At 52.1% G+C, this 22,988-nt stretch overlaps 5 protein-coding genes across 5 annotated transcripts; 4 read left to right on the forward strand and 1 right to left on the reverse strand.

The window, feature by feature from the left end:
- Positions 1–629: 629 nt before the first annotated feature.
- Positions 630–1,217, reverse strand: N0V89_009286 (uncharacterized protein; the record flags this gene model as incomplete). Its single annotated transcript, XM_056218037.1, has 2 exons — positions 630–996; positions 1,045–1,217. The coding sequence occupies 2 exons, from the start codon at positions 1,215–1,217 to the stop codon at positions 630–632; spliced, it is 540 nt and encodes a 179-aa protein (XP_056067302.1).
- Positions 1,218–1,492: 275 nt separating this feature from the next.
- Positions 1,493–3,519, forward strand: N0V89_009287 (uncharacterized protein; the record flags this gene model as incomplete). The annotated part of the gene is made up of 4 exons (XM_056218038.1): positions 1,493–1,509; positions 1,563–1,598; positions 1,649–1,874; positions 2,068–3,519. The coding sequence occupies 4 exons, from the start codon at positions 1,493–1,495 to the stop codon at positions 3,517–3,519; spliced, it is 1,731 nt and encodes a 576-aa protein (XP_056067303.1).
- Positions 3,520–4,532: 1,013 nt separating this feature from the next.
- On the forward strand, positions 4,533–6,997 carry VTC2_1 (Phosphate metabolism transcription protein; the record flags this gene model as incomplete). The annotated part of the gene is made up of 3 exons (XM_056218039.1): positions 4,533–5,202; positions 5,250–6,844; positions 6,899–6,997. The coding sequence occupies 3 exons, from the start codon at positions 4,533–4,535 to the stop codon at positions 6,995–6,997; spliced, it is 2,364 nt and encodes a 787-aa protein (XP_056067304.1).
- A 2,643-nt stretch (positions 6,998–9,640) lies between these two features.
- Positions 9,641–11,784, forward strand: N0V89_009289 (uncharacterized protein; the record flags this gene model as incomplete). Its single annotated transcript, XM_056218040.1, has 4 exons — positions 9,641–9,984; positions 10,055–10,600; positions 10,737–10,990; positions 11,039–11,784. The coding sequence occupies 4 exons, from the start codon at positions 9,641–9,643 to the stop codon at positions 11,782–11,784; spliced, it is 1,890 nt and encodes a 629-aa protein (XP_056067305.1).
- Positions 11,785–13,588: 1,804 nt separating this feature from the next.
- On the forward strand, positions 13,589–15,343 carry N0V89_009290 (uncharacterized protein; the record flags this gene model as incomplete). Its single annotated transcript, XM_056218041.1, has 3 exons — positions 13,589–13,907; positions 13,955–14,527; positions 14,751–15,343. 3 exons carry the CDS (start codon positions 13,589–13,591, stop codon positions 15,341–15,343), a joined length of 1,485 nt encoding a protein of 494 aa, XP_056067306.1.
- Positions 15,344–22,988: the final 7,645 nt, after the last annotated feature.

Here is a 22,988-nt window from a genome sequence, read left to right on the forward strand (position 1 = left end):
TATGGTCTTCGAAGATGTGAAGTCTCTCGACAGCCGAAGTTCCCCATCATCATATAATGTGCGACACGTTTCTTATCAAAGGATACACAGCTTCCAAGAGAGACATTGACCTGCAAAGCTCTCACGTCGGATAATCCGCCCATCGATTGATTCTTTCGGACATGTCCACGTCGCCACTCCAAGCCTGACCCACGAAGAGAGCCAGGCCGGGAGCAGCCTCGTCGCCGAGCAAGACGTGTTTCGATATAAGCACTTCTAAAGCGGCACAACTACAGCCATTGAAGGGCAGAATTGCAATTTGACATCCGTGCTAGGGTCTTACGTTGGGCGGTGCAGGCGTGTAACTCATACCAGCCTGAGATCCTTTCACTAGGGGGTGTCTCGCGTTGGGGTTGCCGACGAAGAACGGTTGCCAAGTGACAAATAGGATGCTATACCCTAGGGCAACTCACGGTTCAATGGGAAGTCTAAATCAAACTTCTCAACTGCGTCGCCGCTGTTCATGATTACGCGAGGAGAGCTGCAGCCGATATGTCTTAGTTATATCCTTGACCGCCGTGAAAACTTTCTCCTAGCGCTATGCATGCCGTTCTAACCATATTTACCATAGTCATAATCGTTACGTATCATCAACTCGTCGTCGTAGCCTCAGCAGCAGCTTCGCCACTTGTGGTGGACTCGTCCTTCTCCCATGGTTTCCTTCGTTTCGACTTCGTAGCTTCCGAGGACTGTCCGGTGAGGAGCGTATCGGGTATCTCCTTGATGCCTGGAATTGGCTGCCCAGTCGTCACCAGCTCTACGATGTGCGCGAAGGAGGTAGGGTACGGCGCCGGAGGTTCATTCGCATTCGCGGAAGCTACAGGGAGAATACCGCCTGCATCATCGGTGCTGGAAGTAGTAGGAGGAGCTTGTGCGCCGTTGGGCACGAGAGCGGGGCGGCCCCGCGAGCTGCGGTATGCTTTGTAGGCGTCGAAGTCGACGTTGATGTTGTATTTCCTGGATCTATTAGTATATGTGAAAGTATTCTGAAGTTGAAGGACATACCTAGCATAGTAAAAGCATCGCGCCCGCAGTGCCAATTCAGACGCCTGCTCGGGCGAGCTATTGTTGCCCAGAATGGCATTCAGACCGGACTGAAACTCGGCATCATCGTCCCAATTGTACTGCTCCAGCGACTCGTAGATGTCGTTCAGCCCATCTGCTGCGGCGACGCTCATGACTCCAGGTAAAGGTCAGGCATGGAGGTTGGGTGAGAGAAGCATGGCTCCGGGCCTTTTGATGATGCGCTTGGGCCGAAGTGGAGCCGGAGCTGTCTTTGGCGAAGCTGCACGCGGTTCTCTTCGCTCACCCACACAAACCTCATCATCTCTCCTCCCGCCCTTCACCCTCGCCTCGTCCTTCCCGACTACGTGCTTTTCATTCCCCTTTTCTTCTTCTCAACTCAAGCGATACTTATTTAACTCGTTTTGAGCACGATACACACGCCGCCATCATGTCTGAGTACATCGGGTACGTCTTAGCCACGCCATCAATTGGAGCTTCTACTGACACGCATTGCGCAGTGCTCGCATATCGCTCATCTCGAAGAGCGACATCCGGTATGCTCGCACCCATTGAGCGAGCTTCGCGCAATTGCTGAGTAGCCTAGGTATGTCGGCACGCTCGTCAACATCAACTCAGAACAATCGACCGTCTCGCTCGACAATGTGCGATCATTCGGCACTGAGGGTCGTCGTGGCGGCGCCGAAGAGTTCGGGCCTTCAGACGCGGTCTACGAGCAAATTGTGTTCCGTGGTAGCGACGTGAAGGACCTGCGCATCGAGGAGACGCCCAAAGAGGAGCCTGCCATGCCACAAGACCCCGCCATCATCGGAGTAAGTCACGCCTATGTTCCCACCCCAAGAGCACAATGATTAAATATTTTCGGATGTAAACACTTTTAACCTCCGAGAGCGCAAAACCGTGTGGAGATTTCCGTTGCCTTCCTTCTGAGCACCACTCAATACCTTTGACTGTTGAAGCTATTTGTTCACGAGCTGCGCTAACATGGCATGTTGCGATGAACAGGCTACTCAGCGGCAAGAAGGCTCTCAGCCTGATCAGCGTCCACAGCCACCAAACCAGAACTTCCCTCCTCCCCCTCCAGGCCAGTTCCCTCCAGGTGGTTACCCACCTTTTGGACACCCGCCACCGCCGTACGGTAATAGGTTCGGACCCCCAGGTGGCTTTCCTGGCGGTCCGCCAGGGCCATTTCCTCCAGGAGGCCCAGGAGGATTCGGCATGCCGGGCCCGTATGGTTATGGAGTGCCACCACCAGGATGGCAGGGCCCTCCAGGCCAGTTCAATGGGCCTCCCGGGCCTTTCCCTGGACAAGGCCCCATTGGCCCACCTGGGCAGCCAGGACCTCAACAGAATCAGAACCAGAACCAGCCTCCGTCTGGCCCCAAGGGCGCGTCGTCTGGTCCTCCCGTAAACAGGGACGAGAAGCCGAATGCTCAACCCAAGGTTGCGGAGGCGGATGGTGCCACGAAGCCTACACAGCAGAAACCCAACGCAAAAGCTTCAGAAGCTACTTCTGCACCCACTGCTGCAGCGAAGCAGCCTCCGCCTCCTCCTGTTGACTCAAAACCACCCGTTGCCGCTGCCCTGGCTCCACCTACACAGGCCGCTGGAGCACCAAAGGCTGCCCCAACTGGACCCAAGAGCGGCCGCATCGCCCCTGCCGTGCCTCTTGTCAGCCCTGGTCAGAGGAACGTTGCGCCCCAAGCTCAACCTGTCGCCGCCGCTGCCGCAGTACAACCTGGTCAGTCAAGTGCTAACCCCGCTCAAAACTACCACAACGCCACTCAGGCTGCGACTGCTGCCGTAGCAGCAGCTATGGCGAAACTCGAGGTTGGGAAGGCTCCGGCACAACCTGGAGCGCAGCCCATGAACGCGAATCTCCAGCAGCGGATAGATGATATGCGAGATGAGCAGGCTCGAAGGGGCGGGCCTGGTCACCGTGGAGGCAGCCGAGGAGGTCGCGGTGGCCGAGGTGGTGCTCATCATGCGAAGCTGGACATTCCAACGACAGACTTCGATTTCGCATCCGCCAACGCCAAATTCAACAAGATGGATTCAGTCAAGGAGGCCATTGCGACAGGCTCACCACTTGGTGAGGGCGTGACTTCTGCTCCCACCGCTGAAGTTGCGACGAACGGCCACGCTGCTGAACCCAGCAATGACAACGTCGTCATTCCTCCTGCGGCGTACAACAAGTCATCAAGCTTCTTCGACAACATCTCGAGCGAACTCAAGGACCGTGAGGACTCAGCTACCAATCGTGGCCAGCAGTTCAGGACGCAAGAGAGGGCCAAGAATATGGAAACCTTCGGCCAAGGCAGTGTCGATGGCTACCGGGGCGGATACCGTGGTCGCGGACGTGGTCGAGGCAGGGGACGCGGCCGTGGCTTCGGTGGTGGCTTCCGAGGCGGTCGCGGTGCTCCTCGCGGCGGCCAGTTCGGTGAACAGCAGGCTTAGTCGGCCCATCAGTGCCAGGCCATTTGCGGATGGCAACAGCGGTCCATTGGCGGGACCGGCATTCTTACCAATGGCCTGGGAAATCAGTTTCCTACCTTGGTGGGCAACTCACCCAGTGGCTCTTATACCTTCTGGCCGACACCGCCAGACGCTCTGAAGCGGTTTATTGAGGATTTTGAAAAAGCTCCCTAACTTTGGAGCATCAGTTTCTACGACATGATATTGTTTTTCAGCGAAAGGACGGGGGGACTTGGGTCTTTGGCAGTCCTTTTTTGCGGCGCTCTGTACAAGTATGGTTGCGTGATGGGCGCGTGGATTTGCGTCGGACTGTATAGTTAACGGAGAGGATGATATCCCGGTGATGAGCAATGAAAAGAGTTGCAATGTATCGACTACAATATTGTGCCAAAGAATTGAGTGCTTTGTGTTTCTCAGGAATCAGTGAGTGCATTGATTGTCGAAACTTATGGTGGATCCGTGAAAGCTCCATCCTTGTCTGTCGATAGTTTGGGTACAAGGGTAGCATGTGATCGGTCTCTGAGTAGCATGTCGTGAAGCGATACGGTGCCTCATGCTTGCCATCAATCAACAAGGTCTGTTAGGTCACATCTCTATTTCAAGTACTCTACCACATCTTTACTATTCATTGCATCATCCTCGAGCGCGTGGGATGCGTGGGATAGCTTTTGGCATCGGATGGGAGCCCGTGCTCGCAATGACGACGGGAGCAGGCGCCCACGTGCTCAGTCATTGGCTGTCGCGAACCAGGGCTAAGAAAGAGCTTCCCCGCAGGTTGCGCATCAAACAAATCTCTGCTGCAGCAGCACTGTGAGGTGAAGGATTGATATGCATGCTATTCCTACATACAGGCTGCTGACTTTTGCTTGGATTAATTGTACCCTTACCATTCGCTAGCTTCTTTGCTTGGTTGCCAAGCTCCCGTCAATTGCTTCTCTCGATAGCTTCCGATAGCTCCACCAACCGCTTGCCCGCGCGCATAGGGTTGATTCACCATGAAGTTCGGCGCCACCCTCCGCAAGAGCATCTACCCGCCGTGGAAAGACCAGTACATCGACTATGACAAGCTCAAGAACCTGCTCCGCGAGCACGATGAAGACAAGCCGTGGACCTCGGACGATGTCACGGATTTCACCGAGGAGCTTGCCAACGTGCAGCTGGAGAAGGTGTATAACTTTAAGCAAGACGTCCAGAACAAGCTGAAGGAGCGTACGACGGCTTGCGAGAAGAAACTCGAGCCATTGGCCATTGGCATCAAGGCGGAGGAGAGCAAGAACAACGGCGAGGCGGCGTCTTCGTCCAAGGACAACAAGTCGAATGTGTCGCCTGCCGAGAGGAAGAAGATTCTCGAGGAGGTTCTTAAGGAGCTAGATGGGATCACGAAGGAGGTCAAGGAGCTAGAGAAATATGGGCGCATCAACTACACGGCGGTGATCAAGGCGACGAAGAAGCATGACAAGCTGCGTGGGAGGTCGTACCGTCTGAGGCCGTTCATCAACGCGCGCCTCACCGAAAAGCCAATCTATACGGAAGATCAGAGCTCGCTACTGTACCGGCTCTCGGCCATGTATAGCTTCGTGCGCCAGAGCTTGGATGGCAAGCCGCAGGAGGCGTTGTCATTTGCAGAGAACGCTACGAGCTCAGAGGACTTTACCTCCTACAAATGTAGGAAACCTATTTTTATTGTATGTTCACTAGCTAACACAGCGCAGTCTGGGTCCACAAGGAAAATCTACTCGAAGTCAAGACCGTAATCCTCCGCCGTCTCCCCGTCCTCGTGTACAACCCGCAGACCTCGAAGATCGCCGAAGGCACCCAGCGCGATCCCACCATTACCTCCATATATTTCGACAATCAGGACTTCCCGCTATATACGGACAAGGTCAACGGTGTCCCCAACGCCGCCTCGCTTCGTCTTCGATGGTATGGGCAGCTTGCCGAGGAACCTAACATCTTCCTCGAAAAGAAAGAGATGAGGGAGGGAGACGCAGCTGAGGAACAGCGTTTCGCGATCAAAGAGAAGTACATCCAGCCGTTCATCACCGGCAAGTACCACATGGAGAAGCAGATCCAGAAGATGGAAGCTCGCAGTATTCAGGACGAGCAGGAGGTCAACGAGTTTAAGAAGACCGTAGACGATATCTCCAACTTCATCAAGGAGAAAGATCTGCAGCCAGTCTTGCGCGCAAACTACACTCGCACTGCGTTTCAGATTCCAGGCGATAATCGCGTGCGGGTGTCTCTGGATACGAACCTGGCGCTTATTCGCGAGGATTCTCTGGACCTGGACCGTCCGTGCCGTGATCCTGATGACTGGCATAGGCGGGATATTGATGACCGCCAGATGGAGTATCCATTTAAGGAGCTCAGGAAGGGCGAGCGATACGACTTCCCTCACGCAATACTCGAGATCAAGGTCAAGGGCATGAAGAAATATGAGTGGATCGAGGACCTGATCAACTCTCACTTGGTCAAGGAGGCTCCACGCTTCTCCAAGTTCGTGCAGGGTGTAGCCAAGCTGTTTGAAGACCAGGTCAACACATTCCCCTTCTGGCTCAGCGAGGTCGAAACGGACATCAAGCGCGAACCCGAAGCCGCTTTCGAAGAAGAACAGAAGAAAAAGCAGAAAGCCGCCGAGGACGACTTCGCCGTCGGTAGTCTCTTCGGCGCCCGCGCAAGCCCCAGCTACCGTCCCTCAGTCATCTCCCCCGCCGGCTCGCCCGCCGCCGCAGCAGGCACATCCTTCCGCAAGCCCAGCGCCCCCGTGAAGCCCTCGCCCCTCGTCGTCGAACAGCCCAAGCCTACAAACGAAGACGTCGACAGCGACGAAGACGGCACGACCGTCGTACCTGGCAACCGCAGCGCAGGCTTCTCCTCGCTCTTCCCCTCCTTCTCCACCTCCAAATACGCCCGCCGCAAGGAATCCTCCCAGCAGCAGGTCAAGCTCCCCCCAGGCATCAGACACCCCGGCATCTGGATCAAAGACCAGGGCCCCGTCCGCGTCGAAGCAAAAGTCTGGCTCGCCAACCAGCGCACCTTCATCAAGTGGCAGCACGTCTCCGTGCTGCTCGCTTCGCTCTCCCTCGGCTTGTACAACGCCGCCGGCGAAGCCAACAACGTGGCGCGCATCCTAGCCGTCGTGTACACATGCGTGGCGTTGTTTACGCTGCTCTGGGGCTATGGCATCTACATGTGGAGGAGGAGACTCATCACCGAGCGCAGCGGCAAGGACTTTGATAATATGGTGGGGCCGCTCGTGGTAGCTGTGGGCTTGGCGGTTGCGCTCTGTTTGAATTTTGGGTTCAAGGTATGTACCTTTTTTTTCCTTTATAAAGGGGGGATGTAGGCTAACGTGCAACAGTATCGCGCTATTCAGGCGGAGCATGATCGCGTGAGGCATAATGGGACGGCGCAGGCGGTGGTGGAAACGCTGCTGGAGCACATTGAGTTGGTGCGTTGAAGGAAGAGGGAGGTCAGGGAGGGGGAAGAAGGCTGCTGTTGTGTCGTTTGTGTTTGTGCGGTGGCTGTGGGTGGATGGGAAGCACGCGTGTGATGGGTAGAGCGCACAGTCACGGTCTAGGGTTGCTTTTTGCTGGGGGTTGTTACCTTGCGAGCGCTTGTACGTATTGTTGTAGAACAGGGAGTATCGTATCGTATCGCATCGCTGTTATATTTTGTCTTTTGGCTGTGTATGGTCAATGATTGGTGAGCTGGGACAGGGTGTGCAAGTGTTACGTGTGTGCGAGGACGTCGACCGAGGTGGCTTTTTGGGGCACGGAGAAGAAAGGTAAAGACATGTGTGTGGTGGAATGTGCTTGTACGTAGAGCTGTGCATTGGGGGACGTAGTGGCAATGCCGATTTCGTTCAAGGTTGGAGTCGTGGCAAGTGGTGGGAAGGGCGGTGTTTGTCGGGTGCAAAGGTGATTCGCGGCGAGGCAGATTGTCAGTGTAGCGGGAACAAAGCGTTCGATATATGGTGTATACTGTGATGACGGGAGACGTGTGCGGAGAGGAACGAATAGCTACTTTCCCTCAGATATATTGTAGCGTGAGGTGCTCTGGAGTAGGAAAGATAGTGCGAAGTGAAATGTCACATCTGTAGCGTGATAACGGGTTGCAAGGTTTTGCGGTAAGCTGCGTGCGGGAAGCGTGGTAGGAGCGATGCGTACGTAATGTCCGTGATTGTGCTAATCAGGTGTGCCACTGGGACGAGGATTATCCTGGATGTGACAGAAGAGAAAAGGCGAGTCAGGTCCATTTCTTGAAGCTTTGTATCACATTCAGTGTTTGGCTTAAATGGTCCAAGGACGTATTTGAAGCGTGCAATGAGGTAGAGAAGCTTATTGGCACCGGATTGTGTAGACAATGTGTGCCACGACTATCGGAGGTTTGATTCTAACAAATCCTTAGGAGAGAAAAGACAAAGCCTGATAGTACCTGAACTCAACCCCTGAAACCTGCGCAAAGCGGACAGTAGCACAGACTCGTGCAAAGTGGATCACTGTGCCTCGAGGAGCTCGCTCTACGGGACGTTCCAGTGGAGCGGGTCAGTCGGCACGGTAACAAGTATGCTAAGAATTGTTCTAACTAGCCAGATCCTTGCGGTGCCTGGCTGCTGGCTTGGTATCGAAGCAAGGAGGAAGTCTTGCTGCCGTGCTCAGTTTGCACGTTTCGTCCATCAGGGCGGTGTGTATGGGATCTGATACGTCGACGGGTCCCGTGGACTTTCTAACAATGCTCCGAATTCCGAAAACTTGCTCAATTTTGAAATGGCATTGCCGTCCACGAAGAGATTGTGATCGAGTTTTCAAAACCCAATCGGGATATTGAATGCGATTGCTGTCAAATAAATCTAAGACGCGGGTGCTGCGTTTCATCAGGTACATGCGGTAATAGAGCGATGTGCCTGTGTTCTGTGATTCGAGTCTCGAGATATATTTGCACGACCAAACGTTGTTGGGCGAAGATGTGAGCACAAGCTAGCGGATGATCTGCAGCAGATTGGGTGAAACAAGCGCCCGGGAGCTGTTGGCACCCGTCAGACCCGTAACTCGACATCCTCCATCGTCATGGCCGTTTGCAATTTCAATGACCACCCTACTTCTTCCCATCCACAATCAATTGCAGGATACATGCTTACCGTGTGGTTCCGCGACCTCGAAGATCAACATGCTGCGATGCTTCGAAGTCCTGCACGAGCCACGGGATGCGTGACACCACGACTGCGCAGCTGCGTTACCCGTATCTAACGTCGTACAAGCTACAGCTCTTCCGCTGTACCTCTTGGACATTGTACCCGCCTATTGGAACCTCGTTGGTAATGTCTTGCATGCACATCTTGATGACCACGCTGTTCCTGCAGCGATTAGCGTCCTGTCCACGCGTGCTCGTTGTCGGGTGAACTGCCTACAGGCTGCTGTTGCTCGAATACGGCTACCCGAAATTATGCAGGTACCGGCACCTTATCAATGTATCTGTACGGTTGTGGACCGTTTGGCGGCCGTCACTAGAGCCGTTGCCCAGCTCCAAACTCGTCTTTCCCATTGCCATAAAGAGGCAGTCCCTCAGCGTGGTCGATTGCGGCTGGTAGGTACCCTACTGCTTGTGCCATCGCCAATTGAGGCGTTGCTCTGCTGAACGACAGTCCATACGATTGGGACGTGCTCTCCGTTTGCGCATGTGATTGCAGGCCACCGCACCATCCTCTTCACTTGGACCTCTTCTTGTCGAGTAAATTACTCCTCGGCGACACTCACTTCAGACCCAACTTCCGTTCATCATCGTTCGTTATCCTCGCTCTTTACGATATCCCTTCGATCACTACCTACACTCGTTTCTCGTTGTCCTGTTGCGTGCTTGACAGCCGTCAACAAGTGCCACATCCGCTATGTGGCCCCGAATCACGGTTGCCCTTTTGGGCCTGACCGCGCTCGCAGCTTCCTCCCCTGTGGCGCCCGTTGATAGCCTCAATCGCCGGCAAGGAACACCCACCGCTTCACTTCCACCGTGTGCCAAAGTTTCAGTCATCTTGTACGACTACGATAAGAATGGCCCGAAGCCCACGGCAGTCCCTGCAGACATTGCCTACGACTGTTTGTTCAGCATGCCGCTTAACGTTACGTCGGCAAAAGCTATTCTTTTCGACCTTCCGCTCTTTTTCAACTGGCAAAGCACACTTGACGTGCTCAAAGATCCACCCACTGAGTACGTCGAGAAGGTCCAGCCGCCTGTCGACCTTCTCGCCGGACTGGATGATATATCTGCTCGCGTCGACGACGGGTCTATTGCGAGTGAATACGGCTTCGGCTGGGAGCTGTATAAGTTGGTGGGAGCTGCTCACGATGGTCATTTCGCCTACATCCTAGATGTCGTCGGACAGATTTTCACCTTCAGCCGCCCTCTTCCATTGGTTTCCGTATCTGAGGACGGTAGCAAGCTCCCCGCTGTGTTTGCCTACTCTGATGTTCTGGGCTTGCAATTCAAGAACATCTCTTATACACCATCGGCTATCGTTAAGATTGACGACCGCGCGGCCCCCCGAATTTTTGGAGGAGCTGAGCCAACAAGGTTCTCTCCAGGACCGCGATGCTCTGTACAACAACTTGTTTTACAATCTTGCGCAAATTAGTCTGCAGTCTGCCGGATCTGGCACGGGAGGATTCTCTGGTGGAGGCCGCGGTCGTTTTGCGCCGCCTGGAGCGAACACTACCCTCGAATTTGCCAACGGCACAACCCTTACCATTGCGAACACTGCCCGAACATTACTCAGCTTCGCAAACGTCACCTCGGGCGAGGATCTGAGGAGGAAAATCATTTATGACGAAGGCTCAACCGTCCCATCTGTTCGCCCTAACTTGATCACTCCGGTCTCTCGAGACACCATTCCATCAACCCAAGCCATAGCGCCACCTGGTTATCCGGCGCCGGTCGTAGCCGGTCCCTCCAACCTCATCAATGGTTTCTATATCGACGGGACTGGATACGAGGATGTGGCGGTACTCCAAGTGCCGAGCTTTATTAGCTCTTCATTTGCTGAAGCCCCTTTCCAGGCTGCTTCACAGAAGTTCTTGGAGAAGGCATGGAGTGAAGGAAAGACCAAACTTGTTATTGACGTGCAGGCGAATGGAGGCGGCACGATCCTGCAGGGATAGTGAGTTTGCCATGCTGAGAACGGATCATTGGTACTGACCACTTACTAGCGATCTGTTCAAGCAGTTATTCCCAGCATTGGATCCGTACGGTGCCAACCGCTTCCGCTATAATGAAGCTGTCGATCTCGTTGGCCAGGCTTTCAGTGGAGTAGCCTCTCAATACCCTCGAGAAGCTGGGCTGAGGAACAGTACTTTGAGAGCTGTACAGTCTAGTTACTTCGACTACCATACGGACACGACCGTTGATGGGAAGCCTTTCGAGTCGTGGTCACAGAAAGTTGGACCGATCTCAGTGAACGGACGTACGTGATTTTTTGCGTGTATCTGCTTCTCACCGCTGACAGGAACAGAATATTACACGGCGCTCTCTCGTTGGAATCTCACTGACATCTACATCCCTTATCAGGCTGGCATCAACGTCACGGGCTTTTCCAACCTTACTCGATGGAAGCCAGAGGATATTGTCCTTGTCACCGACGGATACTGTGCGTCGACTTGTTCTATCTTTGCGGAGTTGATGACCCAACAAGGTGGTGTGAAGACCATTGCAATGGGCGGTCGAAGCAACGCGAACAAGATCCAGGCCGTCGGCGGCGTCAAAGGCGCCAACATCTTCCAATGGGGTTTCATCCAGACGTACGCGGCGCAGGCCAAGCAGCTCAATAACACGCTCCGAACTTCTGCACTGAAAGAGTACGACGTTGGCAAAGCGGTGGGCCGCTCCTATGCCGACGGCATTAATGTCCGTGACGCCGTGCGCCTGGGTGATGAATCGGGTATTGCGCTCCAGTTCAAGTATGAGGAAGCGAACTGCCGCCTCTACTACACAGCGGAGATGACGGTGAACGCGGCGGCCATCTGGAAAGCTGCTGCCAATGCGCAGTGGAAGGATTCCTCCAAGTGTATTGGCAATGGTGGCTATTACCCTTCAAATGCTAAACGTGCTGCTCAAGGCAAAACTACGACATTGAGCCCTGCTCGGGGCTATCAAGTGCACGGCGTACAAGCTTTGAGACAGTACGAAGCCCTCGAGGGTAGCTTTTCTGTGGAGACGGAATACCAGCGCGATGCCGGCGACGGGTTCATGCAGCCTTGAGAAGTCGGCGACGTGGTGTTGCAACCATGGCTTGCATCTTATCGAAGCGGCGATGGAGGTTCGGAAGGCAATGTCTTGGAAGAGGTAATGTTAGCGCACATACGAAGCATCTAGGCGCCACTACGCCCGATGTCGCAGTGTTTTGACAGAATGTGGACTGAATGTATAATACTGCTGCATGTGCGATGTCCATGTAGCGTTAAAGCGAACAATGATACGAGTTCTTCCTCGGCAGCTTCTCCGCTTCTTCCTTCGCGATCCTCTTATTGCAACGTAAATCCTCAAGCGAAGCGAATGCTACGACGAAGACGTGCCCTGCAGTTACACGAAACCTTCTCGAAGAGGCATATCGCCGAGCCTCGACGCCACCCGCAGCAACATCGGTATACTCAAAACATGTATAGGGTGGGCGGCCCGAGCACCACAGCCTTCTGCGGCGTCATCCTGGGGCCTGAAGTCGTCAAAGGCCTGAGCTGGGCCTGAGGCTCGGGCGGCGGTTTTGCCGGGTGGCCCGAATTAGCAAGTGACCTTGTTCGCGTCCGCGCCCGTGGGAACACCCTAGCGCGCAGCGTGGGAGCTGAGACTGTGTCTCTTCGAGAAGATGGTCACGTTCGACTAGGCTGGAGAGAGCGTCGTTACATTAGGGCTCAGGTGGCGTGGAGAAGGTTCGTGGATGCGCTTCCGGCAGCGACCGGAGTGGCTTGGAAACGGCGGGGCGTGGAGAAACGGGTCGCTTGGGCGTCCACACTCCCTCCCTCTTCCTCGCCCGCCGCACGACAGCGCATCGAGGACGAAGAGATACCACGGATTATCTCCGCTGCATCCGCAATCTGTCCCACCTTGGAGTGCATGATACATATGCAATTTCACATTATGCCCGGGACGATATCGCGAAAAGCACATCCGGGGGTGGTACAGCGAGACGACGCCTGCAATCATCGTCAGGCGTGATATTGGCCAGGGTGCAATGCGTACCTGCGTCAGCCAATGACATGGTGTGCTATCCAGGTCCCCGGTATAGGAGGCTTATTTGCGGCACGTGGGCGAAGCCACGAATGCATGGAGCTGCGTGCGTAGGGGTCGGGTAGGCACATGATTTGTTCGCGGGCAATGCGCGCCATCACTTGCGGGGGGAGGTGCCGTGTAAGAGTAGGATTGGGCGTTCACTGAGACTGTGAATACGCTTGTCCTCCACATGGCGAAGGTTGATGTAAGCCTGCAGATGCAGGGTCGACTCTGTCCCCAGCTCATGCATACTGACGGCGTCAGCGCTCAGAAGACCCTCTGCGCCGCTTCACTGCAGACTGTGTATATCATGTTAAATACGCTGTGTTACCCCATGATATGTACACGTCGGAAAGCCCGACAGCATGTCTCTCATGCATGCTCTTCCCTAGGATTTCGCGCGAGTGTAGACGCACTGTTGGCAGTAGCCTCATTCACGTCGTTTAGCTAGGGTAGAATCCATCTACGCTCGACCCTTCGTAGGCTCAAATTACGCTCACGCACCTCTATCTTGGTAGCCCATGGACGCCCAATCAGCAAGTGGGGGCGACGCCACCCCTGCCGTTCGTTCACCCACCATGATCCTCCAATTCGGCTTAGAAGGATGCAGGGATTCGCCTCCGCCATTGCTGAACCTGAGCAGCAGGTACAACGGTCAGGCATCCTCAGCGTATAAATCATTCGTCCCGCCCATTGCCGTCTTGCTCTTCACTTGCCGAGTCTCCCTTCAAGTCGACACTCGTTAGGGACTCCTCGAACAAGCACGACATCACATCAAGGATCTTCTATTTTAGCTAATATGAAGTTCCTCTGCACCCTCACTGCAGGGTTGCTGGCAGCGGGCCATGCCGCCGCCGCTCCCAACAAGGCTGCTGATGCCTGCTTGAAGGGAAAGAAAATTCCGGCTAGCTACCCCGGCGATGCTGATTACGACGAACTTGCCGAGCCCTTCAACTTGCGTCTTCAGTACAAACCGGCTGCAATTGTGCTTCCGGAGACTAACAAGCATGTTCAGGATGCGGTCATCTGCGCATCTCAGTGTGGCCTCAAGGTCCAGGCCAAGTCGGGAGGTCACTCCTACGCCAGCTTCAGCAGTGGTGGCAAGAACGGCTCGATGGGTAAGTTCCAAGCATGTACGTAAGTTCGAAATATTGACAGTATACAGTAATCGACCTCCAGCCCCTCAACAGCATTGTCCTGGACAACACCACCAACATCGCCAAGGTTGGCGGTGGTGTCCGTCTTGGTAACCTCGCCCAGGGCGTCTACGACCAAGGCAAGCGAGCAATCTCTCACGGTACCTGCCCTGGCGTTGGAATCGGTGGCCACTTCACCCACGGTGGTTACGGCCATACATCCCGTAACTGGGGTATCGCTCTCGACCACATCGTCGGCCTCGATGTAGTCACTGCCGACGGAAAGTTGCTCCACGCGACTGCAACCGAGAACACGGATCTTTTCTGGGCTCTCCGTGGCGCCGCTGAATCCTTCGGTGTCGTCACTTACTTCTACCTCCGCACTGAAGCTGCTCCCGAGGTTCTCACCTACTTCCAGTTCCAGTGGGGCGACACTCTGTTCAAGGACAAGAAGGCGTTCACAGATACTTTCTTGCATATTCAGACGTTCTCGCTGAATGCTTCCGTTGTGGATAACCGTATTTCGTACGGTATCTATCTGGATGGCAACGCTACTTACAACTTGGGCGGTACTTTCTTCGGCACTGATAAGGAGTTCAACAGTAAGTCAATATTTCCTGCCGAAAATTATGTCTGCATCACAGCCACTCCCGCAATCACATCGCAACTCCCGCAGTCACATTTCATACCCGTCAATCACGTGCCCAGCCCCTACAACCGATTCCCACAGCCACAATACAACCCCCTAAATCACATTTCCAACTCGCACAATCACAATGCCCCCCTCAAACTTCCACCTTATCCGAGTCTTACTAACGACCCCAGGCACCATCCTCCCCGAATTCCTCCGCGGCACCGCCCTACCCACCAAAATCGTCGTCCAAGAATACGCCTGGATCCCCTACCTAATCCTCATGTCCGACAAGACCACCATCGCCGAGCCCCTAACCGGCTACGACGAACACGACACCTTCTTCGCCAAATCCCTCACCGTCCCCGAATCCTCCGGCGGCCTCACCGAAACCACATTGAACGCATTCTGGGACTACATAAGCACCCCCGCGCCATACGCCTACTTCGTAATCATAAACCTGTACGGCGGCCCCGGCTCCGCAATCAACACCAAAGACACCTCCTTCGCGGCGTACAACGATCGCGACAGTCTGTGGGTGTTTCAAAACTACGGGACGATGCCTACGACGCTGGAGTATATTAATGGTATCAACGATGTTATTATCGAGGCGCAGCCGGAAACGCATTTTGGGGCGTACTTGAACTATGTGGATCCGAGTTATACTGCGGAGGAGGCGCATGAGCTGTACTATGGGAGTGAGGTGTATGGGAGGTTGGAGGGGTTGAAGAGTGCTTGGGATCCGAAGATGGTGTTTTGGATGCCGCAGGCTATTGGGGTTAATTAAGCTAAATTATATGCTGGCGGGTGTGCATTAGTGGTGTTATTTTATTGTAGCTATTGGGCATGGTTATGTGTGTGGGGTTCATGTGAAGTGTGTAATGCAAATAGGGATGATTGAATGTTTTCAACGGTGTACGGAGCTGGGTTGTGGGTGGAGAAAGGTGTGCTGTGTGCTGTGCTATCTCGACGTGGGAATGCAGCACTGGGCTATTCTTGCTGCGCGACCAATGTCTGTACACGCAGAACTTCCCGAAACAGCACGATCTACAGCTGTTGATTGCAGCCGGGCATCAACGGCGACGATCGCAGACAGCGTTGGGCTGCGAATCCTCCCTCCCGTTCGACGGGATGTGATGTTGAGTACAAGGGTAATTCGTGGATAATCCGGATAGGCTACGGTATTTGGACAATCCGTAGGCTCTCCCCTGCCCTCGCGGTGGGAGAAGGTGAGAGATGGTGAGAGATGGTGACCAGCATCATCACGCAATAAGGACTCCGCCAAAACGATCCCTTTAAAGCACAAACATGGAAAGCTGCTAACGCTCCGAGCGTCCTATGTCATGTAGCCACCACGATTTTAGACCCAAGCACCACATGGGTGGCGTACCTTCTGTTTTTGGAGCAGTGCTCAGTGACCTGTAGTGTGAAGAAGAAAGAATATACCGTGGGAAGAGGGGTTTATATACCCTTTCTGTACTGCAAGCTTACTAAGACACCACGACTTATATGATGATTTTTAACGCTTAGTGGCGGTGACTATCCCACACTGAAGATGTTGAAAATCATCACCACGCAGTACGAGTTCCACCAAAACCTTCTCCTCAGGTCATAAGCATAGAGAGCTGCCAACGCTCCGAAAGTCCCATTGGCCAGGCTTGTTGGATTTTTAGACCCTAGCACCGCATGGAGGTTGTGTTAGATGCTTTTAGAGCAATGCTCAGTGACTTGTAGTGTGAAGAAGAAAGATTGTACTGTGGGAAGGGGGTTTATATACCTTTCTTTATGGTGCGCTTATCGGTGCTTTGCGAAAAGAATGCCACCACCCTACCATGGTACAGCTCCCTATTTTGATTACCTATGGTATATATCTACTCAACTATCAGTTAAAATGGGTTGGTACTCCTATTTTAATAGCTTGGTGCCCTAATTTAACGTCTACCACAACTAGATCTAGCTATTCAATAAGATCTAGCTAGCATTCAACAAGATCTAGCCAGTAATAGAGTGAATATATCATACAATTAATAAAGGTTGGGCATCTGTACCATAGTCGGGTGGGGGCATTCTTTTCGCAAACGATAATAGTAACTAATCAGAGGATATGATGTTGAATAATGGCGATGCTAACCATTCCCACTGATTGACGCTGGACATTGTCATCACGTAGTGAGGGTTTCGCCAAAATGGTGCCTCCAGGGCACAAGCATAGAGAGCTGTCATCGCACCGAGCGTCCCTCCCATAGCTTGTTCATATCGTTGGTTGTAGACTCAAGCACTACATGCGTTAATGGGCGTATTGATTGTAGAGCAAGGCTCCACGAACTGTAGTGTGAAGAATTAAAGCATTTCTGTGGGGAGGGGAGGTTTATATACCTCTCTCCCCCACATAAGGTCTCTACGAACGCGGAGACGATGACGTTGAACAATGGTGATGCTAACCATGCTGAACGCCATCGTCACGCAGAGACGATGACGTTGAACAATGGTGATGCTAACCATGCTGAACGCCATCGTCACGCAGTCGTACTGTGGCCATATCAGAATTTCTTCACACCGCATGCAGTCGTGAATTATAGCAACGCCAAAGAAGCGTCCCATAATTGATGTATAGTGGGGTTTGGTTCCAAGGACCACATATTTCGGTCGTAGACACGCTTTTAGTTCCCATCTCTGGGAGGTGTAGTGTAGAGAAGAAAGATCGTACGGTGGGAAGAGGGGTTTATATACCTTTCCCTACTACACGCTTGGAAAGCTCGTCATTGCGCGGAGATGATGACTTCCAACAGTCAGTGATGGTAATCAGGACAAAATGATAGACGTTCAACATTGTGGTCAGCCATGAACTACCGCAACACCAATCAACCGCTCCATCGTCTGTAGGCTTCCAGGCTTTTGTCCCGAGGACCACATCGGCCTCCAGTTCTTAAAATTTGGTTCCCAACCATGGGAGTTGTAGTGTGAAGAAGAAAGATTGTACCGTGGGAAGAGGGGTTTATATACCTCCTCCCACAGCATAACTGGTAAGGCCGCTACAATTGTGGAGATGATGAAGATGAATGATGGTGATTCTGAGCATCTCAAACTACGATATGAAACTAGGGGTGGTTAAAATACGTGTTATATTCGAGGCTTCCAACGCAGACATGGTGTTGGTGGAGGTGATTTTGGTCGTCCTCGCACCAGCACATCACACCAGTTGTAGAGCGCTTTTAGACCCAGGCACCGCATCGCATGAACGTCTCTTCGTTTAGGGCCAGGTGAGGTAGATTGTACTGTGAAGAAAAAAATCTGTACCGCAGCATTTGGGGCTTATATACCTTTTACCACTGAACGCTTAGAAATCTCATCATTGCGCAGAAATGATGATGTTGCTGATCAGTGATGCTGACCATTTCACACCGCGGCCTTTGGGTGAAGTCATGTGATTATCGGGCTCCCACTACAAACATGTGGTGTTGGTGTTGGTGTTTTAGTCTCCCTCGTACCAGGCACTCAATACCTCCCGTAGAAAGTTTTTGGACCCGAGGACCACACATGGCCAAAAATACGTAGGGATTTTCTTAGCAAGGCCTAGTAGGCTGTAGCGTGAAGAAGCAAATTCTTCGGTAGGAAGAGGGGGGTTATATGCCCTTTCTCTACCGCATGACTGGTGAGGTCGTTGCAATGACGGAGATGATCTTGAATGATTGGACACGGTGACTATTTTGCGGCATTTCTGTGTTGCAGGTGTCGACTTGCATGATGTGGCTCACGGCGATACACTGGGATCCCCGTCGTCGAGAGAACGAGGGTCATACTGTGACACATAGCAGCATTGTGGTAAAGCTGTGTAGATTTCGCGGCTTCCAACGCAGACATTACTCATGTCGCTCATCGATTCGGACAGACTCGGAAAGGCACAGAGCATGTCTTGCAAAGCGTTTTTAGAACCAAGAACCACATGCGGTGGACGTCTTTTTGGTCGACCTCGCAGCAAGGAAATTCCATTCCCGTGGCTTGTTGTTAGACCCAACAACCACATGTGTTTGTATGTATGCGGTTTGAGACAGAAGCCCAGCGGTGTTTGTATGTATGCGGTTTGAGACAGAAGCCCAGCGGTGTGTGAAGAGTATGAAGGAAGACGGAGGGGTATTTATGTTTCTTAGTGTCGGCTTTGGTCAACTTCGGCATAAAGAGTTCAACAGAGTGCATATACTCTGAGCCTCACAACGGCACGCAAACATCCGACATAGTAGTATTGCCTTTGTGACCCCCTCATAACAAGCATGTTGTATGCATATCGTGCTTCTTGAGAAACCCATAGACATTGCGAGTTTGTGTCTTTTAGTGAGCACTTTTGAGTGTTGTGTGAAGAAGAGGGAGCAGGGGAGAGGGAGCGGTATTTATGTCTCTTAGTGTCGGCTTCAAACAGCCTCGAGATGAATTGTTCAATATCGTATATGTACTCAGAGCCTAACACAGGCACACGGAAATAGCTCCAGAGAATTTTTGTTTGAGAACTTAATCACAACACAAGCTTGCAGCTCTTAGTGAGCACTCTTGCGTACTGTGTGAACAAAGGGAGGCATAATGAAGGGGATTGCTGCCCCTTGCATTATCTCATCGGACGAGAGCGAGACTACTGCGTAACGAGTGTATAAATGTTTAGAACCTTACAAGGGCACGCCGACATAGTATGGCGAATTTTGTCTTTACGACGGCCTCGCAACAAGCCCATGCATGTTGCCGTTATTAGCTTTGAGAATGCCTTCACATTGCGAGTTTCAGGTTTTAGTGAGTACATCTCAGTATCGTGCGAGGAGGAAAGAGTGATATTTGATGCAAGCTGCACACATTCCAAAGCGGACATGGGGGAAAGGGAAGATGCTTTTTGACCACCTCACAGCAAGCACATGGCCTGCTCCTGTGCACTTTTAGTCCCAGAACCATCGATTCTGGCGACGACATAATGAAGCTAGCCCTGGACTGTGAAGTTCAAGAGCTACATAGTTCATATTGATCGTTGGTTTTGGCGAGCACATGCCCACTACAATGCAAGAAGATAAGTTGTTATTGATAGTTGTATTTATGCTCTTCTAAGCACCTGCCATAGATAACCATAAGATGCACCACTGACACTGCATCGAGGCGGACTCCACGCTCACCAAAACACTCACATGAGCAGCCGCGCCACACTTTTTTGAACCACCCCGCGGCGAGACATGTTCATACTCCATTCTGACTTTAGTCACATGATATCCATAAAAGGTATTTTCAGCTGGTTCAGCTGAGCAAAGCTCAGTGCTTTGTGAGGCACAAGGTGCGATGGCGAGGCGTATACGTTGTACATCTCAGGTCTCGCGTAGCTTTCTTGGGGTCCCCTAACATCCAGATCGATGGAAGAAATGTTACAGCCACACACACTCCAAGCGTCCGCCGCAAACATTTGTTTCCCGAAGTTGCTTTTTATACTTCACAGCAGGCACATGACAGAATTTTCGATTGCTTTCAGACCCAGAAAAACATGAAAGGCAAAATGTTATTCTTTTGATGAGCGGATCTCGTGGTGTGTGTAAAAAGTCGAACTGTTGATAGAGCAGAGCCATTTATACTCGCTCAAGGGCCTCCCACCAGGACATGAGATGGGATGCACAGCAATGTTATAGTCTACTTAGATGCAGAGCAGTCCAAGCACATATCACCATTGCAAGTTCATTTTTAGACAGCTCACAGCAAGCACATGAACGTTTCGGAATGCGGCTTTTAGACCCAGCAACCACGTACGTTCCTAGATATCAGATTTTAATCAGAAGGACCAGTGATGTGTGGGGAATAGTAAGAGCTGGCTGTGTGGGTATTTATAGTTCTGGGTCGGCCTCTGTTCAAATTTGGATAGGTGCCGGGCGGTACCATCGAACGACACTGGTGAGCATGGTCGTTTCACACTTAATCACCACAGTGAGCACGCGGAGACTAGGCAAAACAACAAACAAGGACAAGAGAGCAAGCCATGACATCTTGAGAATTGAGTTTGTGGTTGCTTCCAGGGAGAAAACATTCCTTGGAGTCTGGATGAATTTTAGAACCAAGAACTACATGAAGTATTCATGGTTCGTATTGCAGCGAGCAATGCTCTGTGGTGCGTAGAAAATCAAAAGAAGAAGTTCGAGGGGTATTTATAGCTCAAATTCTTGCTCCGAGAGGCAAAATTTGCTGCGGTTTCGGAAGATAGTGGCGAGTATCATCATGGTTCTACATTGGCTGCAGGCTCATAAAGTTGGGTAAATATCCGCAGACGGACAAGCGAACGGATCATTTATGGGTCGCCATTACCATTTCGTGGATTTGGAACAGAGAACATAAAACGCGGGCAGTTTAGCTTTTAGTCTTGGCCACGAGCCCATGGTGAGAGGCTGTTTCAGTTTTAAACACTCCAAAGGTGACGTGTGTGCGGTAGTGTAGTCGTCGTTTCCAGGGTATTTTATACTTCTCCGGCTTCTTAGTGAACGAGTGGGTAAATCATCGCTTTCAACTAACTCTGGTGATGATGAGTATCATGGCTTAGGCACCTTGGCCACTCAAAGATCTAGGACTTGGAAAGAAAGCGCAGAAGTGACCGAGGGCGCAGGTCATGAACGCTTGAGGTCGGTGTTTTGGCCTCCACAGGCGGAGCACATAGGCTTGTAAGGTCGCCGCCTTTGGTCCCCTCCATACATCTTCGGTGTCCTACAAGATTTCAGAGAAGAAACTGAAGTTGTGTTGTTTGTGATAGGAGAAGCACACTGACGAGTGCTATTCATACACAATCGAACGTCTCACCAAGGGAGAATGACGATTTTAATCTGTGAATGTAGATCGATAATAGAGAGCATCCTCGTTTGCTTCGATTGCCCACGACGCGACTGGATGACTTCGAGATAATGCAGGCGCAAGGGAGCAAGAGGCCCATGGCGAGTTTGATGTATGGTTTTGGTCACCTCTAGTCAGAGCACATGGCTCGAAGCAAAGCAGCTTATTACTTTTAGTCACCCCCAGAAGCACATGAATGCTTCACGCTCCTTCTTAGGCACAGGAGGGTTTAATGAGTGTGTAATTGAAGACGAGAAATCTCAATGAGTATTTATATCTCTGTCCCGGTCCGATCTGTGGGTGGTTTTGGTGCGTGACTATCGAAGGATCATCGTGCGAATTATCGTTCTTTTCTAATGGACATATCATTACCGCAGCGGCTCTGGCGGCCTGGTTGACAGTACTCAAGAGACAAGTAACGCGGCTCATGACAGTGCGTGGTGCAGTTTTGGAGCTACCTACAGGCGGAGCACGTGAAAGGGTGCCCGAGAAAATTTTTGTTCACCCCAGGAGCAACACATGGAACTCTTCGTGTAGAGTCTCAGTCCAAGCAAGACATGGCGGCTCACTTCTTTTCTTTTAGTGGAGTATGGGAAGTGGTCTGAGTGGTAGAGCAGATATCCGATGAGGGGAAGTTATACTTTCCAACGCCGTCTCGGAGTTGAGAAGACAGAAACGTGACTGCGACGAAGACTTAAGGATCTACACTATCCTTTGCACTAGGCATATTTTAGAACCAAGACTTTTCGTAAGCCAACAGTCCATTCATTTTTTTGGCTTTGTAGCGCACAGCCAAGAAGAGCACATTCGTGCTTATCCTCTTAGTTTTAGTCATCCCCAAAAGCACATAGCTTCTCGTGCATCTGCTTTTAGTCACAAAACGCACACAAAAGTGCACAAAGAGCTGTTTTTAGGAACCCGAAGGTGGAGTGGAAAGTGGAACAAGCGGAGCAACAAGGGCTTTTTATACACTTCCAGTCCTTTGCATCAAGACTTTGAGGAACAGGTTGACATCATGCAGTGATGATGCTGCCCACCTTCTTTTCTTGAATCAAGTACAAAACGACTAGGAGAACTAGAAAGTTGCACGCGCCATAGAACTGGAAGCTCGTATCGTTTTCCACCCCCACGCGACGCCCATGTATGTGAATGTATTCTTTTTTAGTCCCAGCCAACGGAACACATAGTTCCTTGTGTTTCGGCTTTTAGTCAGATTCACCGAGAGCACATGATGTGTTGCTGCAATGGTTTTAGTCCCGGCAAGCACATAAGACGGCGCGGCGGAAGTTTTTAGACACCCGACGGCGTGTAGTGTAAAGAAAAGCATCGTCGCTGCAAGTACAAGTATTTATACACGCCTAGCTCCTTAGTGGCACGGGCTTGAGCGATGAAGTGCACCAGCATCACCCCGTCAAGGCACGGAAGCTGCTTGCAATCTTGACCCAGGAACCGGGCACCTGTGAGCAGTCCGTTCATAGCTTCAGAGGACATTGACTTGAGGCCAACGTTGCCCAAGGAGAGGACATGGGCTTCTTGTCGAAGGTTTTAGTCAAGGAGGACATGGACCACATGCTCAAGAGGTTGGACCCAGAGAGGGAGCA

The sequence above is a fragment of the Didymosphaeria variabile genome, assembly GCF_027946475.1.
Source record: "Didymosphaeria variabile strain IMI 356815 chromosome Unknown scaffold_7, whole genome shotgun sequence".
In the NCBI taxonomy this organism is placed as follows: domain Eukaryota; kingdom Fungi; phylum Ascomycota; class Dothideomycetes; order Pleosporales; family Didymosphaeriaceae; genus Didymosphaeria; species Didymosphaeria variabile.